Source organism: Micromys minutus (assembly GCF_963924665.1).
Source record: "Micromys minutus genome assembly, chromosome: 30".
NCBI lineage: Eukaryota > Metazoa > Chordata > Mammalia > Rodentia > Muridae > Micromys > Micromys minutus.
Window position 1 is genome coordinate 16,406,164 of NC_137965.1, and position 18,615 is coordinate 16,424,778.

Genomic DNA, 18,615 nt, shown 5'->3' on the forward strand with positions numbered 1-18,615 from the left:
AGAGATGCCACGTTAAGCCAGAAGCTAAATGTTACATCGTGTCGCGAAAGGCTGGGGGAAAGAGAGGGGCCGCTTGGTCCTGGTAGCGCAATATCTTTGCGCTCGTTACCTTCGCCACAGCCCCATTAAAACAATCATTCTGAATCAGTGTGACATTGTCTCTTCCTTCCTTCCTGCTGTGGAGGCTGAAGACATTGCTCATGCCTTTCAGGGTTCTTAACGCGCAGGAAAAAAAAAAAAAAGCAGCTTAATTTATTTATTTATTTTTTTAAAGTGTCAGCTTACCCTCAGGCTCGGTGCGGGCACCAGGGGGAACAGTAAGATAAATGCTTCTAGGTGAACTGGCCCTGGCTGCAATTCTCCGCTCTCTCTGCTGTTGCGCTGTATGCATAGCATTAATCATGAGGATGGGGAGGCATTTCAAAAACTTCAAGCAGTCTAGAGACAAAGATGCACCGTTTTAAAAGCACAGCAACAGAGCTCTCTGTTTTGTGAGTCCAGGCCGGATGGATCTGGAGAACATGTTGCAGATGTGAACTTAAAAAAAAAAAAAAAAAACCAACCAACCAACCAACCAAACAAACAAACAAAAAAAAAAACCAAACCAAAAATCAATCAATCAATCAAAAAAAAAAAAAAAAAAAAAAAAAAAAAAAAAAAAAAAAAAACAAAAAAAAAAAAACAAAAAAAAACAAAAACAAAACAAAAACAAAAAAAAACCGATGCTCGAGGGTCTGTCTGGGACAGTTGGGAGAAGCAAGAGGAGATACACTGTTGCTACTGGTGTGCTTTCTCTGACCCTCAGTGACCTTCTTGAGATCACAGAGGAGCCTAGGCTGCCTTCACGGTCACTGAAAAGCTTACCTACCAGGCTCCTGGGAAGATTCCCTGTAAAAGATGGACAGGCCTTGATTTTTTTATTTTTTATTTTTTTATTTTTTATTTTTTTTTGCCATGGATTGAGGACGCCAGTCTCTCAGACCAGAGAGCCCAGCCACATGCTCTGCGCCTAAGAACTGACTCTTGGAGTTCTGTTCCCTTGCCATTCGGTTCAGAGAACCGTCCAGCCTTGTGGAAATGAACTGGCTCTTGTGCTGGCTGGTTTTCCTGATGAAGACTCTTGTCCCCTTTAACCCAGTGTACCACCTGCTGGGCAGGGCCTCTACATGGTGGGACGCGTCTGTCTCCTCTGGAAATCCTAAAGCTTACTCTGCAGACCTCAGCTCTACCGCCCCTGTGCTTGGATTGCGGTTCTCGAAGCTTGTGCACCCTCACTGGGCCTGCCTCCCAGGCTTGTCGGAGGAGGTCTGGGAGGTTGTCTTTCCTTTTTGTTTTTAGTGCTGTGAGTTTCTCCCATATCCTGACCTTCACTCCCAAGTCTGAAGGAAACGAACAGACATTGGGCAAAGGCTTAAGGGCTCTGCAGTGTGATGGTGGCGAAGGATACCCATCACTAGAAGAGGATGCGGGAGCATGGGGTACCTTGGAGTACGCTCTAAAATGCATGAGTCCTAAATGAGGGAGACGAGTGTATAGGGCGGTGGATCTTAACCCTTCTAACGCTGTGTGTGACCCTTTGAAGCAGTTTCTCCTGTTGTGGTGAACCTCAACCATACGATGATTTGATTGTGACTTCATAACTGTAGTTTTTGCTGTGGTTAAGAATCATAATGCAAATGTGTGATACCCAGGGTATCCGCTATGCGCTCTCAGGGGGTCGTGACCCACAGGTTGAGAACCACTGGTCTAGATGTTCAGAAAAGATCATTTTCAACTACAGTCTCTCGGCAAAGTTTTAAAGGGAGCCATCTTTGACAACAAACCACACTTCTTTTTCACGCATAGAACAGTGAACTGGACACAAATGTTTGGACATTTTCCTTTAAGTCGTAGGGTAGGAGCAGAATTTCAGCACGGATGAGCTTGGAAATAACATTTCTCCCTGTTCTAGTTTAGAGAATCATCCCATTCTTAAGAGAGTAAAAGTCAAACAATAATTATTTGCTTACATTTTCTTGGTGTTTTTAGAAAACATAACTTATTTTTAATCAACAAATGACAATATCCTATATCTTTATGGGTTATAACATGATGTTTTGAACAATGTATAAATATACATTCCTGAAATGTCAGTCAAGCTAATTATGAGAGCTAGCACCCTGCCAACTTTTCTATTTTTTTTTTTTTTGTGATGAGAATTTTCAAAATATATTTCTTATTAAGTTTGAGATATATAATAGATATTATAACTGTAATCACTGTGCAGTACCATAGATAACTAAAATATAGTTTTAGATAGATCGATGGTCATGCTATCTAACTAAAACTTGCTGCCCTTTGGATCAGCATTGTAACTTTTTCTCACAGCAGTAGCCTTGGTTACGAACATTTCTACTTCTGTAGTTGGAGTTTTTTTTTTTTTATATATTTTGTAAAGGTACTCCCGCAATATCGATTTTTCCGAGTTTAGCTTGTTTCACTTGGCATGATGCCTTTCTAGTACTTCCATGTTGTTTCAAATAAAAAAATGTCTTTCCTTTCTGTGTACTATGGAAGCTGTGCATGTGTGTACAGCACCGAGATCACACATGTGTCAGATCTTAGCACACTGCCACAATTCTTTATTATGGGTGCCTGGGATCTGAATTGAGGCATTCATTCTTGTACAATGAGCACATTATTTAGATATATTCCTACCTCCCAATCTCTTCTCTTTAAAGGCATGGTATTCCATTGTGTGTGTACATGTCTATCTGTCATCTGTCTCACTTTTCTGTAATCTTTAATAGGTTGACATACACTTAAGTTGCTTTCATATTTAGTGCCATAGTTAGCCTTAGCTGTCACCTGAGAGGAAAGCCTCTAATTCGGCAATGGAGTCGCCTAGATAAGATTAGTCTCTGAATGGACCTGTCTCTTGGGGACTGCCTTGCTTAGTAACTGATGCAGGAGCAGCTAGCCCACTGTGGGCAGCACCATTCTTAGGCAGGTGGAGCTGGGCTGTAGGAGAAAGCAAGTTAAGTGTGCACTTGTGGGTGAGCAAGTGAACAAGTCAGAACACAGGGTTTCTCCATGGTTTGTGCTTTGGAAGTATAAGCCAAGTAAACCCTTTCCTGCCCTAAGTTGCTATTGCACAAAAACAGCAGAAATCTAGAATACTTGTCGCCTGTGACTACTAAGGAGATGAATACATGGTTCGAACAATAGTTTAGCACACCAATTTCGATTAATTTTAATTTTTACCTGGGGATGGTGTTGCGGAACCAAACTGTAACTCTATTTTTAGTTCTTGAAGAATGCTAGTGGTGTTTTCTATAGTGATGATGCCACTGTAGATTGTGATCAGAAATGTACAAGCTTTTCGTTTCTCTACACACCCATCAACTGCTTCTCTGATTTTTCTGTAATAGCTTTCTCACAGGTGTGAGGTGATATTGCATTATTATCTGACTTCTGCTTTTCCGAAGATTAGAGGAGTTTATCATTTTTCAGGTATGTATTAGTCAACCATATTTTTTTTTTTCTTGTGAGAAATGCTTGCTCAGGTTCTTTGCCCATTTTAAAAGAAGGTTATTTTCTTTCAATTCTCTTGTCTCCGTTCCTTCTGGACTTTGATGTTGGTCTTTTATCGTACATAGGATTTTCAAATTGTTTCTCCCAATCCCTGGATTGCATCTCAGCTCTTATTTTGAGTGTGATACAATCTCCTTTGTCTGTTTTTGTTGTTGGTGTTGCCTGTGATAATGGAGTCTTGTCTAAAAAAATTTCTCAGGTCAGTTTGCGAGACTCAACATACAACTTTACCAATATTTTTTTCAGTATATCTTCCAGTTTCAGGCCTTGCATGTAAGTCATTTTTATCAACTTTGAGGTTTATTCTTGTACTGGAGGTAAGACAGGGTTGTGGAGACTGAACACACACAAGCACATGGAATATTCTATAGTAGAGTTCCATATATATATATTACATAATATATATAATATATATAATTTTTGGAACATACACACATATGCAAATATAATTTTTGGAACATCCTTGCCTGGTTTTTGTAATTCTGGTCTTGTAAAATGAATTTGGGAGTGTTCATTCATCTTTGTTATTTCGAGACGAACTTGAGAAGGATGAGAAAGATTAGTGTAATAGTCTTTATAGATGTTGGGTAGAATTTGACAGCATTTGACAGTTAGTTCATCTGGTCATTAAGTTGCTTTACTGAGATTATTTTTATTATCAATAATCCATTCTCAGATTTCCCACCCCCTCCTGATTTAGTAACTTCTATTTTTTTAGGAATCTGTCAAGTTCTTCATTTTCCCTAATTTGTTTATGTAGTTGTCCAAAGTAATTTCTCATGATCCTTGGTATCGATAGAGGAAATCATATTTCAACTACTCTTTTCCCACTTTTGTTTAAAGATCTGTTCATTTTTTAAAAACCTAATGTGTATATGTGAGTTTCTGCATGTGTGTTTTCTCTCTGTCTCTCTGCCTCTTTCTCCGTGTGTGTGTATGTGTGTGTGTGTGTGTGTGTGTGTGCCACATGCATGCCCTGTGCCAGAGGAGGCCAGAAGACAGCAGCATTGCTTCCCCTGGAACTGGAGTTTCGGGCAGTTGTGAGCCACCATGCGGGTACTGAGCACTGAACCTGGGTTTCCAGCAAGAGTATCAAGGGCTCTTAACTGGTAAGTCATGTCTCCAGCCCTTTGATTTTGTTTGTTTGAACATTCTGTTTCAGTGTCAATCTGGCTAAGGGTTTGATGATTTTGTTTATTTATTCCCCTCCTCCTTCAGAAACAAGTTTTAGTGTCCTTGACCTCTACTGGTATTTTCTACCTTCTCCTCCCCTTCATCCCCTCTCTTCCCCAACCCCATCTGTTCTGATGGTTTTTATTTCCTTCTTTCTCTACATCTTGGCATACAACCCCGAGAGAGTTGGTTATTTGAGAACATTCCCCCTCAGCTGCTTTGCTGGAGCTTATAACCTGAGTTTGCTGGGCTTCCACTTCTTTTATTTTCTTTCTTTCCTTCCTTTCTTTTCTTTTTCCTTTATTTTGCTTTCAAAGCATTTGAACTTTGTTTTCCTTTGTGCCACTTTCAACATTCTGAAACCTATTGTTTATTTTACACACATTTGAAAATTGCTCAGATATATTCTTTTGATATTTAACAAATATTTAAAAGATATTTAACAACATCTCAGTTTTCTTAAATCTATTAGACTTGCTCTGGGATCTAATGTCCTGAAGAATCCAAGACTATTGTAAAATTATAAAATAAAACATGTTTATATAAATGTATAACTCACGGAACACCAATTCTGATGTTAATTTGGGAAATAGGTATCACAGACACTATTAAAACCCTCCTTTTTATTTTCTTCGTTTCTATCCTCTCTTCTTACCAGAGCTCATTGACATTATGAAATCATGGCTTTTTATTTAACTTATGTATCATTCCTGTTATTCACAGTCTGCGTTTGGTTATGTGTGCACACATGCTTATATGTGGCATAGTTTTACTTGTCATGATCTAATTGGATGGTTCCTTTAGATATGAGCTTCTCTGCAATGCCTTCTTTTCTCTTTTCAGGATAGTGCAGGGAATCCATATTGTTCTCATTCTAGGACAGGCAAAGTATGGCCCGTGGGCTCAACCCATCTGCTGGCTATATATAGCCTTGAAGCTAAGGATGATTTACATTCTTTAAGAATGCAATAATAAACAAAATCAAAGTAGTGCATATGACAAAGACCATATGTGGCCAATACAGCTCAGAATATTTATAATACAACCTTCCATAGAAAACTTGAAGTCTCTCTTCTTGAGTTTTTTTTTTTTTTTTTTTTTTTTTTTTTAATTTGCTCATCTTATCTGTTTGTTTTATACAAAAAGTTAGCTTGTCACATTTTATGAAAAAACTTTTGGGGACTTGATTGGAATTTATAGGTGGCTTGAAAGAGAATTGATGTATTTATTATATCTTACTTTTGCTCTATAAGTTACTCACTGTTATTGTAATAAAATTTGTTTTTGTAAATTTTACTAGTACCTGGTCTTTTTCATTTGTTTTAGGTCAACATGAATGTCATTGGGCTAGATCAGCATCCTTTAGAGGAGAGCATATGGCTTTTCCTTTATGACTTCCAAAGGTTCCCCACATGCTTTATCCCCTTTTATCTCTATAATCAACCTCTATTTCTCCTTCTTGGACTCTGATCTATCTCTCTCTCTTGCCATTTGTAACAGTGCAGTGATAACATTGGGCCAGCTAGTTAATCAAGGTTAATCTCCAAACCCAGGGAACAATCTCAAAAAAGTCATAATTTTATCTAGAATCTTAATTCCATTTTGTAACATGACATCACCTATCATTGGTTCCAGGGATCAGGTTAAAGACATCTTTTAAAAGGACATCCTTCTTCCTAATCACCAATCTAGTGAATCTTTCAGTTGGTGTAAATTCTAACACTTGCATTTTTGGTCCTTTCTTTGATGAGACTGGTTTTCCTTGTTATTCAGTGACTTTAACTGCTGGTTGGATTATTTTAATGACAGTAGTTCTACAACTCTTTTTCTCCTATTTGTAACATGTCCCTGTTGACTTTCTTACCTGAGATGAGCTTCCTTACATCTTTAGATGCTAAAAATATTGGGTTCCCCCCATACATACTTTTGAGAACAGTATTGTGACACTGTTATTTAGACCGTCTAGTAGAGATGGCAGTTATTGGGTTTAGGTTAGGTTTACACAATCTGGCCCACTTGGGAGTTTCATGGCTTAAATGTCAACTTAGTTTCAAGGGTGTTGTAATGTCATTTTGATATGCCCCACTGTTTGCCACCAAGGGGCTGACCTAAAACCCAGGCAGTGATGCTAATTAGAGTTCAAGTCTAATGTTTGGTTGTGTTGTCTCTAACTGGTTTATCAGACTGCTCTCCTGGGAACACTCCCAAACCTCATAAATATACTGAAGATTCTTTTCTCTGTTTTCTTTCATTTTAAATACAAACTCAACCCCAAACAACTCAATCTTTAGCTTCTGCACACATCTCTTAAGTGCAGGGCAGAAATTATTGACAGAGTGGAAGTGGAGTTTGGGATAGTAACTGAGTAATGCCTCTCTATTCAAAGTAGCAAGGACAGACAGGGTGGGCTAATAGTTTCATCCTTTATGTCGTAAAGTTTAATATATTTTGATAATTATATATATCGATGTCTTACAGAGTTAGACTTGTTCTTACCCTTCTAAGTATTTTTTTAAAAGCAAATTTGACTCCCGAGTAAATTTGTTTGGAGATTTGAAAAGAATGTCAGAAAGTAATTATAAAGGATGCAGCAACACATGTTTCCGTAGTTGGCAGTTGGTGCAATTTAATGACTAATCTGATCCCTTGAGCTGATTATTGAGCTGATGCCTTGAAGACCAATAAGGAGTTTTTATAGTAATTTGAAAGTGTTTAAAACTGATTGGGGGGGCCCTCTTGAGAGAGTATCTTTTTTTTTTTTCTGGTTTGGGGAGAAGAAGGAGCCATTTTGTGGAGCTCTGGAGTTTCTCTTAAAAATCATTAGAACAACATTGTAAGAGTTGACAGGAAAGAGAAGGAGATAAAATGCTCATGCACTAATAGCTAGTAGATGTAAAAGAAAATATTTTAGATTATTTGGGAATGAGGTGGCTTAAACAGAAGAAAACATACTCAGCCACGACCTATCGATCTGAAGAAGAAGAAGTAGAAGAAGAAGAAGAAGATGATGATGAAGAAGATAATGAAGAAGAGGAAAAAAGGTTGGTCAGCTCGGAAACCAGGGCTTTGCACCAATACAGTGGGTGGATTTTACTTGTATATACTCTTTGCTCGGGGTTGGATGAGGAACATAAATAGTGTTCACGTAGAGGTTTGGATTATACATATTGCAGGCCATGCATGCCTAACCCTCTGCAATAGTTACTGGAAACAAGAAATAAATAACACGTTAAGATAATGACCTCAGACAAGGCTCAGAGTCAGAATTCAGGAATCAAGGGGAGACAAAGTGGACTTGGAAGTTTTTCATGTTTATTACTGATGGTGTCTGCAGGTGATGGTTGCTGTAACTAAAAAAATAAAACTTGGAGGAAGAGCAGAACTGTAAGTGTAAAAAAAAAGTTTGCATTTTCATATACAAACATGAGATGATCCTTCTTGTCAGTGAGGATGTCATGTTTTCTTGTCAGTTGGGATGTCATGGAGAATCAAGGGAAGTGTCTACATTGGAGTTTTAGTTTGGGGTCTCATCAGCAAACAGATGAACACCAGATGCATCCGAGGTGGACGAAAAGCATTGCTTATGCCACAGAAGCCAATAGAACTGTTTCTCAAAGTAACTTTGCCACTGGTTTCATCTGCTGATAAAAATAGAGTTGCATTTTATTTCTTGGGCGTAGGGCACCAGAGGCCTCGAAACTGGCCACAGTTGTGGAGATAATAAGCCAGTTAGTGTGCAATAAAGAAGATGCTGTGGGCATTCACCCTCCGAGTGTTGCACGCATTGGCCAATAAAGAAGAAGGATAAAGGACAAATGTGATCACATACGGCTTAAAAACTTGATTGATGCACAGTGGTTTGGATCTGAAATGTCACCCACAGGGAAGTGTTTCGAATTCTGTTTCCCAGCCTGGAGTGCTATTTTGTGGGTGTGGGGTATTTAGAATAGGAACTGGCTAGTAGACATAGCTCCAACGGGAGGGGCATCGGAGAGTATATCAGCTTCTGGTTTCATGATGCTCTTTCTGCTTTCTGCTCTGCTCATGGGAAGACTTGCTGCCAATAGCCCCCCTGTCCTGAAGAAGCTAGTTTTACCACTAAGCCTTCCCTGCTGTGATGGATGGAGAACCTGTGGAGCCATGAGCCAATGAAAATGTTGACTCTGTGTGGGGATTCTGTTGGGTATTTTGGTCACAGTGCAATGAAAATTTACTAATATAAGAACTGAGGTATAGGCATGAGGACATAAGTCTGAATCTCTAAATCCAGTATAAAAATCTATGGTGATGGAAACCCGTTAATCCAGTGCTGGGGAGATGGATCGAGGGGGATTCCTTGGAGCTGGTGGGCCAGGCAGTTTGATGGAACAGATGAACACCAGGGTCAAAACTTGTCTCAGAAAGGAAGGTAGAAAGCCATGAAGGAGGGGGACACCTTAAGCCAAGCTCCCACATGCTCAGGCACATGTGCATGAACCTATGAACACACACACACATGAACACACACATACACACACACACACACATGATCACACACACACACACACACACACACACACACACACACACACACACACCAAATGAAGGAGAGAGGACAGGGCCCCAGGAGCAACGTGGGAGCAGAAGTGTGACTTGGCTTCTATGCCCCCTTTCTTTCTTTCTTTCTTTCTTTCTTTCTTTCTTTCTTTCTTTCTTTCTTTCTTTCTTTTTCTTTCTTTTTCTTTTTTTTCTTTCTTTCTTTTTTTTTTGCTATTTTCTTGGTGAGCCAAAAACTCCTAGTGAGAAATTGTGTTGAAATTTTTACTTCTGGGAAGTAAACTTTCCCTTTTCTGCTGTGCAGATGTGGATGTGTGAGGAGAAGATGAAGAGAGTTGAGTTCCTTTTCTGGGGAAGGGAGCCCCTGAGAGCTCTCCACATGGAGATGCACTGTAGACACGCCGCCCCCCTGCACAGAGGCAGAAAAACTCACACTAGACTCCAGAGTGTAGAATGGGGCTAGAAAATCTGGTGCAGTCTAAGTCTTAGTAAAAAAGACAATGGAGGGAGGGAAGAGGAAAAGAAATAGATAAATGGATGGATAGATAGATGGATGAACCATTGGATGGATTGATTTGATAGATGACAGATTTGATAGATTGATAGATGATAGATGATTTGATAGACAGTTGGTAGATGATTTTATATATATATATATATATATATATATATATATATATATATATATATATGGTAACTGAATCTATAGAGAGGTAGATGTAGAGATACATAGATGAGTTATTTTACTTGGTGTTAGATACGGTAAGTGAGGAAAATAATCCACAGTCTATTTACAATATGGAAGAATCAATTAAGCATCTGTAACATGACCGGGTAGAAACTGTGACCAAAGTAATGTGTCGCCAGTCATGCTTTGCAGAGTTCAATGAGAGTGTCACCTGAATAAGAGAGAGAGAAAAATTAGAAAGAAACAAAATGAACACATCAGAATGAGCATGCATTGAATGTTGAGGCCCAAAGCTGAAAGCAACATCGCTACCCAGCTGACTTGGCCATCTGCAACCTGTACAGGCAGAGTAGACATCACTGAAACATCAACTATACCTCCAAGTCTGAAGTCCCCACATGTAAAAAACGAGGAAAACAGAGGTTGTGTTAGTTCATTTTAGTTTTGTGGCAAAATGTGTCCTGAACAGCAGGAAGAAGTTGATTTATAATTTTTGTTTATCCAAGTTAACCTGAGTCCTAAGATTTAAGGTTTACATTGAAAAAAAAAACCACCTTTGAATACTGCCCAGGTAATATTAGATAGTACATCATATATTTACTTCTTCTTTTTTTAATTTATTTTATGTATATGAGTGCTTTATCTGTATGTACACCTCCAAGCCAGAAGAGGGCATCAGATTCCATTACAGATGGTTGTGAGCCACCATGTGGTTGCTGGGATTTGAACTCAGGACCTCTGAAAGAGCAGCCAGTGCTCTTAACCACTGAGCCATCTCTCCAGCCCCGTACTTCTTCTTTTTTAAGAGTAGAAATTGGTTTGAATTCCAACAGGAATAATCTAGTCCAGTAAAAATGTAGAGAAATTAATGTAAATAAAATATACAAAGAGATTATAACCATTAGAATCATTAGGGCAGGAAAGGACCCATTATTAAAACAATTGGTGCCTCTAAAAGGGAGAAACAACATACAAATGCATCCAAACACCTAACATAAGAAAACGTCCTTGACGTGGAGGAAAGCCCCCAAGGCTTCGAATAGAAAAAAAAATTATGTGAAATGTTTGTCAAAATGTTCTGAGCCTGAAAGATAAAAGAACTATTTAACCATGTAAACCAAAAATTAAAAGAAAAGCAACTTATAAAGTAGAGAGAAAGGAGTTTGCTCCATACTTCCCCACAGTGGTAGAAATATCAGAAAATGCCAGAGTGTTGTCCACAGAGACCTGAAGGGCAAAGAATATAGTTCAAGAACAGTAGAGCCAGAGAAGATCGGCTGAATGGAAACAGAACAGGATAGCCTCAGACTAAAGCAGAAAAAACAGCTCACTGGAAATCTTCACAATTCTTGATCATCCCCCAAATTAGTTAACAGTTTAGGTTCAACCAAAACCCATGAATGGAGTCACCATTGCTAAAAGGAATGGTGTGCGCAATGGACCATAAGAAATCAACTTCATTTGTTTACTTATAGAACTTAACAACTCTGCACAGTAGTTCCTCTGTTTTGCCAAACAATATAAAAACTGCAGGATGCTGGATTCCAGTGTCCTGTTGATTTGTAGCATTTCACTTTTACATTCTAAAAATACTCTTTCAGGAGCTGGGGAGATGGTTCGGTCAGTAAAATGCTTGCTTCGAGCTGTTCCGGTGGCACCCATGTGAAAAAGCTGAGCTGTGTGCAATTGTAGTGCAATGCTAGAGAGGGAGAAAGAGTGGGGTCCTCAAAGAAAATTTGATGAGCAAGCAGCCAACCTAGCCACACTGTCAGGATCAGGGAAACATTCTTTCTCAAAAAACATGTGGTGAGTCTCCACACATCCCTACTCCTGCCCTACTCTGACACAATTATTCATAACCAATCTTTTATTGTTTTTTTTTTTTTTTTTTTTTTTTTTTTTGCAGTTGTTATTTAGAGATTCTGACAAATCAATTTTTTTTTAGCTTGTTCTTGGTTCATTGTTGATCATTGTGTTTTGGTAAACTGAGCTTCCTCCCTCCATGAGTAGGGATATCTTTTGGCAGTTACTCCAGAGACAAACGATGTGTCCCGTTTGGCTCTGCTTGGGCAGCCTGTACTTTGCTTTCATTTTTTGTAAAGTTAATTTAAGAAGGCCCAAGCAATTCCACCGATAGCCAGAGAGGTTGATGAGAAGTCTGTATTCACACTTACTGATGTTCACTAGCAGCTAATGCAGGCTTCCTCTTTGGTTGCTTTAGACAAGACAATTCCCTTTCAAGATGGTTTCTTCTACACACAGGAAGTTTCTCCTTCCTTCCTTCTGTCTCCTGTTCTTCCTTCTGTTTCTTTCCCCCCTCTCCTCCTTTCCACCTCCTCCCTCTATCTCATCCCTTCTCCTTTTCATTTCCTCTCTCTCTTTCTTCCCCTCATTAGTTTTTTTCTTTTTCCTAAAATCAAGAAAATTTTAATTTAATTGGGGTTTCACCTAGTGGAGACATTCAGAACAAATTGACTATCTTCAGAATGTTTAACATTCAAATTCAGTTAATACCACTTGTACCCATTTTCAAATGTCTTCCTGTTTATGTTTATTGATGTATCAAATTACCTTGAATAATTTTTGTGGAAGGCTTCTCTTTTGAATAAATTGCTTCCATTTTAATTTGTTTATTTTAACATTATGAAACTCAAATTTTTATATATTTTTTCTTGTTTGGATAGGCGAGAATCTCATAGCATATATATTTTAAAATGTTGCACAGTATATCCAGAAATAAAAAAAAATGTAGTTTTGATATTCTACCAGAAAAAGTTTTTTTTATTAGACAAAATTGCATGATCAAACAATACATTTTATTTTCACATAGTCAAAGAAAGAAAAGTATAACTGAATATGATTGAAAGGAACAAGTTAATGTATTTAATTTTCTGGCTAAAGGTTAGATTTGGCTATAGAAACTGCTAGCAATAATGATTAAATTAAGTTTAAATGGGAAAATAATTGAGTAGTATATCTGGATATCTTCCAATTGGAGTTTGAATGACTATCTCTATCTATTTATCTATGTATCTATTCTATGTACATATGTATGTATGTATCTGACTATCTATCATCTATCTATCTATCTATCTATCATCTATCTGATATTTTTATACACTGAGAAATTAATAAGCAGAACAGTAGAAATCATGCATGAGATATTATTGAATACACCCTGTAGACTATAAGAGTAAAATTCATACTTGAAATTAAAAAATAATCTAATGATAATAAAAAGTAAACAATCAATTTGTATTCTAGAAACACACGGAAAAGCTTAAGTAGCTGACTGATTTATAAAGTTAAAACCTATCAGATCAATTTACTTTTTTTATGATCGTCCACAATGATAAGAAGCATTTGTAAAGCACAGTTTATCTTAATTTTAGCAAATGCTTTTGTTCTATTATGTATGATGTATCATCTAGACACCCCAAAAATATGATGTGGTGTATAGTTCCCAATAATGGTCATTAGGCATTTTCAGCTGGACACTGATATTAACAGGCATAGGAATGTCAGAAGAATCCCCTGAAGTTAATCATTTGATATGAAGCCTAAATAAAAAATTGAAAAACCACTAATGACGTTCTGTCGACATTACCTAAAGAACCCACTTGTTGCTATCTGTGGCTCATTAATTTTCAAGTCGCTCTTGATCTATTTGATGAAATGATTTTAAAACATGAATGCTGGTGGAGAGAAGTGTAAGAAAAGACTAAATTGATGGAAATTTCCAAAATCATTTCAAGATGTCTTGAGGGACAGACTTTGGCTTGAGTTGCAACTGTTTGTTAAAAGAGAGGGAGAAGAGAATCAGGAATGAATGAATGGAGGAAGGAACAAAGGAAAGAAGGAAGCAGAAAGGAAGAAGGAAGGAAGAAAAGAAGGAAGGTAAATATGGAATTTAGTTTTTGTGTATATGTCATACAGGGTGGAAAGATGTCAGCATTCTAGGCATGTTCTAAGCATGTTCAAAGCATGCTTAACATTACCTACATATGCTTAACATTGTCCACATATGCTTAACATTGTCTACATATGATTAACATTGTCTACATATGCTTAACATTGTCTACATATGATTAACATTGTCTACATATGCTTAACATTGTCTTCATATGATTAACATTGTCTTCATATGATTAACATTGTCTACATATGATTAACATTGTCTACATATGATTAACATCGTCTACATATCACTGGCCCCATTTGGCTTATGGCCTAAGTTTATAATCTCATGATTTCTACATTTTAGTTAAGTGCCCAACCCTGGCTTTTACATATTTAAATTGTCAAAAAATATAAACTCCATGACATAAAAGACGATATGAGGTTCACCTTTAGTGCCCATAAGTAAATTCCTATGACAGCAGAACTTAGCTAGCCCATTCTGACGTGATCTCATTTACGGCTACTTAAGCTTCTTGGAATCATAGTGTGGAGTAGACGAGGCTACAGTTGCCCTCTGCATAAAGTCTAAAATGCTGCCTATTTGGTTCTTTGTAGGAAAAAAATCCTTACCCTTGGCCTATTCGATTTTAGCTTCTTCGACAGTGCATTAACGGTACCTCCAACATCTAGAAGTTTTCCTTGTTGTAATAAAAATGAACACCCCTAGGATCCGAGGATGAGTGCAAACGGCACATCTTTTGAAGAGTCTTTGACATGGCTTTGGGTCCACAGAAGAACACACCAATGCTGCTGCTGCAGGTGGGGTAAGAAAAGGAGAGAGTGTTATATGAAGCAGGCCAGCAGGAAGTGTTATATGTTCCTTTCCTACTGGCAAGGCCAGTAGGAAACCATGGCAGGCCTAGGAGATTAGAAAGCAGACACTGCGGTCAGGCTATTTATTTTATTATCTGTCCACTTCTTTTGTAAGAGTCCTTCCTGCTTGTAGTCAAACTTCCCAGAGCCCTGTGATTCCCAGAATTGCAGGAGCTAGAGACCCAAGGAGATAGAGGCTGGATGGGGGTCTTGATAATAGCACAGGGGGGTTGGGATACAGTAGGTTTCTAGTCAGGTGAAGTTGGTCAACATCTTCTTGGATCTGTGGCTAGAGCGTAAATCAGGACTTCCAACTCATCATCTTCTACCCCAGCACCATGGCTAGTGTCTCGCTTAAGAGACAAAGACCACAGGTTTGCTGAAGGAGCGAGTAAACAATAATGTTGATTGTTACCAGCATGATTTTGGGCCGGGCTGGAGGTCTTACATATGCAATCTAACAATGACATTGTGTATTCTACTGAAAGCAAAGTTAGACAGTTTATTCAAAAGGTATCATAAAAGGGTTGGTTATGACTAATAACTTGTTCAACCTTGCCATTCTTATAGATAATAAAGTGTATATTAAAGTCTGCGAAGGAGGCTTAAAGGAAGAGATGGAAGAGACAAGCATCTCTTCCAAACAGTGTGACCCTTGCTCCTTGTACTTCCAAAAATAGTGTGGAAGATGATGCTTTGCTTCACATCACAAGAGCACCCCAGACTCCTGTATAAGCAGAATATTGGTTTAAGGGTTCAAGGTATGCCAGCCCCTATTGAAAGCCTCCCCATTGTTTATGTCATTGTGCCCTGTGGTGTTTCCTTGTCCTAATTTCCAGCATAACCTAAAGTACTTACTCTAGCCTAGATCAAAAGTCCCCACATCACCGTGCATAAAATCATTAGACATCTTGTTATAATTGAGATTCTTTGGCTGGGATCCAAGGAAAAATATGTTTGGTATGAAGCCAGGTAATATTGAGGCAGATGGCCCTATGAGCCATACTGCCTCAGAGAATTTCTTCAGATCCAGAGCCAGCTTGCTCTACTGCCTGTCTTCCTTTTACCTGGTTTTTGTTAGTAAGTGTGTGTATTGCTTTGCTCTCTGGCTTATACGGATGGTAGCATGGTTCTCTGCCACACATCGGAGTCCTATTTTTAACAATGTGTTCTGGGACCATGATGCCCATGGTAGAAGGTGATGGTTTAAACAACCTTCAAAAGAATTCACCAAATGGCTTCCTCTGCAAATGAGACCATATTTAAATGTCTAAGTGTCACTTTCAAAGACATCTGGGATTGAGTTTGTGAAAGTATTCCCCCCCCCAAAAAATTTTTTTTATACTATATAATTTGACTTTAGGTATTTTCCAGGTGTTTATGGAAGTACAAATGGCAAAGGAGGCTGCTGTTTTTCCATCATTTGGCTGCCATGATCTTTGGCACATTAATTATCTTCTCAAAGTTTTATTGCTTCATGTAAAGCAGACCAGAAGCATTGGAGATCTTTTCTCTCAAGCTCTCCTCTGTGTTCCCAGCTTCTCTCTGAGGATGAAGGGAGGCATGGCCAGCCCTGCCCTGGCCCTGCTCTCAGTATACAGGAGCCACACCTTTGCTGTGGGTATGGTGCCCAGAGGCATCCCTGCACTCGGTCTCAAAGGTGCTCCTATGGGTGACGTTTTCCCATCAGTGAGCGTCACTGGCCTCCTCCCACAGATTGGCACTGGCCTTTCGTTTATAGCCAGTGTCGCTGTTGGAGAAGCAGATGGTGTTCTTTGATGCCCTGCCTTTAAGAGCCCCTCTCAAAGCATTCTGATTGTGGGCCGTCAGGTGTACCACTGCTATTTCCAGGGGCTCGCAGCTCCCCTGCTCCTCTGAGGCTGTGGCTTTTGCGCTGGCCAGCGAAGTCCAAACCTTTCCATACTCAGGGCCCCTAGCAGCCATGGTTATGCGGTCACCAGAAAGCCTCGCGAAGGCCATTTGATACCCGCTCAGTCATGACCCAGCGGTCATCGCTTACTCCATCTCTCGCCCCACAGTCTCCCTCAAGTAAGGCATCCTGTTGCTCGCCTTCTTTTACCAGCCTTGGCATTTACGGCGCCAATATAGGGTTTCCCGGTCATGAATGCATCCCATAAACTATGGCGCTGTGAGAATCTGCACAAAATGGTTAAGGCACAAATGTGACAGGTTTCTTCTTCTCTTCTTCTTCTTCTTCTTCTTCTTCTTCTTCTTCTTCTTCTTCTTCTTCTTCTTCTTCTTCTTCTTCTTCTTCTTCTTCTTCTTCTTCTTCTTCTTCTTCTTCTTCTTCTTCTTCTTCTTCTTCTTCTTCTTCTTCTTCTTCTTCTTCTCCTTCTCCTTCTCCTTCTCCTTCTCCTTCTCCTTCTCCTTCTCCTTCTCCTTCTCCTTCTCCTTCTCCTTCTCGTCCTCCTCCTCCTCCTCCTCCTCCTCCTCCTCCTCCTCCTCCTCCTCCTCCTCCTCCTCACCCCCCCCTCCTCCTCCTTCTTTTTCTTCTTTCTTCTTTTTCCTTTATGAGGCTATGGGCAACAGAGTCCTAACGGGATTGCTGAAGAAAAAAAAATTTCTTCCATAAAAATTTAATTATCCACAATTGCTTAGAGTGAAAAAAGAAGATTCTGTGCAAAAGATGTATAAACACACGAGACGCCATTTATCCCTCGGTTTAGAGCCTGCAAGCTGTAGAGCTTGCGCACGCGGGCAGAGCTGGATCACAGAACACAGGAATGAGTGGCTGACTTTGATGAGAAAAGGGCAGATTTCACAGAGGGTGAAAAAAAATGGTTAAAAACATCCACAGAGTGATTCTGAGCTCCGATAAACAGAAAAGAAGACTCGTTCTTTTCACCCCCCCCCATGTTTGTTAAATAACCGCTATGCTCTTCTCTGTGGGATTTGTTTATTTATTTTTCTCTCAAAAAAAAAAAAAAAAAAAAAAAAAAAAGGTTGAGCATCACCATGCATGAAAAGCATCCAAAATATCACCCACCAGGAGATTTCAGCCAAGCAGTTAGATAGGCATGGGGGTGTGCCTGGGAGTAATCTCAGCACCTTCAACCCCAGATTCCCAGACAGAGATGGGTGTGTGGATATGCCTGGGGGTAATCTCACCGCCCCCTCCCCACCAATTCCGCAAGCAAGAGTCCTTTTCTCTTTAAATTGTATGCTTGTTTTTATGTGTTGGCTTTTATGCTTGGTAAGTTATAACCCTGTTGGGGCAGACCCTAAACCCTGTTAAAAAAATCAAATTACTTTATACCCTGAGTGTGTTCTGCAAATAAAATCGATAACAGAAGCTTCCTGCGGATTTATGAAAGCTCAGGACGAAGGCACCGAGAGCTACAAACTTGGTTTCAGACAGTGGACACACAAGTTCTGGTTAATCTTTCCCAGTGAATGTTTTCCATTAGAAATGCCTCCACAATGATATATCACGTAATTACACTTTATACAACACCATCTTTTTCATAACCACAGCTGATAGCTGCGCTGGCCGGCCGGCTCTCTCTGTTGTAACCCATATCGCAGCGATGCCTGGCAGTCGGCGGTACTGGCTTTCTCAGAGTATATGGTGGTCAACCTTGACTGTCAACTTGATTTAGAATCACCTAGGAGACGAGCCTTAGGGGGAGGACTGAAGGCATTTTCAGAGAAAGCTAAGGAGGGAAGACTGACCACATGGGCTGGGGTCTCAGACTGAAAACAAAGGAGAAAGCTAGTTGAGCAGAGGCATCCGTCACTGCCTTCTGCGTCCCGACGGTGGATACACTATGAGTAAGCCTCTCTTGCTCCTTCAGCCATGCTTCTGCAAACCATGGGCCCAGATAAACCCGTCCTCTCTGAGCTGCTTCTTG

The 18,615-nt window shown here is 39.4% G+C and overlaps 1 protein-coding gene across 1 annotated transcript in view; it reads right to left on the bottom strand.

The window, feature by feature from the left end:
* Positions 1–14,556: 14,556 nt before the first annotated feature.
* The window catches only part of NOX3 (NADPH oxidase 3), a gene marked incomplete at both ends in the record, with an annotated part of 57,230 nt that continues 53,171 nt past the window's right edge, over positions 14,557–18,615 (bottom strand). The window contains one exon of the mRNA XM_080941636.1: positions 14,557–14,683. Within this exon, the coding sequence (XP_080797762.1) occupies positions 14,557–14,683 (127 nt within the window). The remainder of the gene's footprint in view (positions 14,684–18,615) is intronic.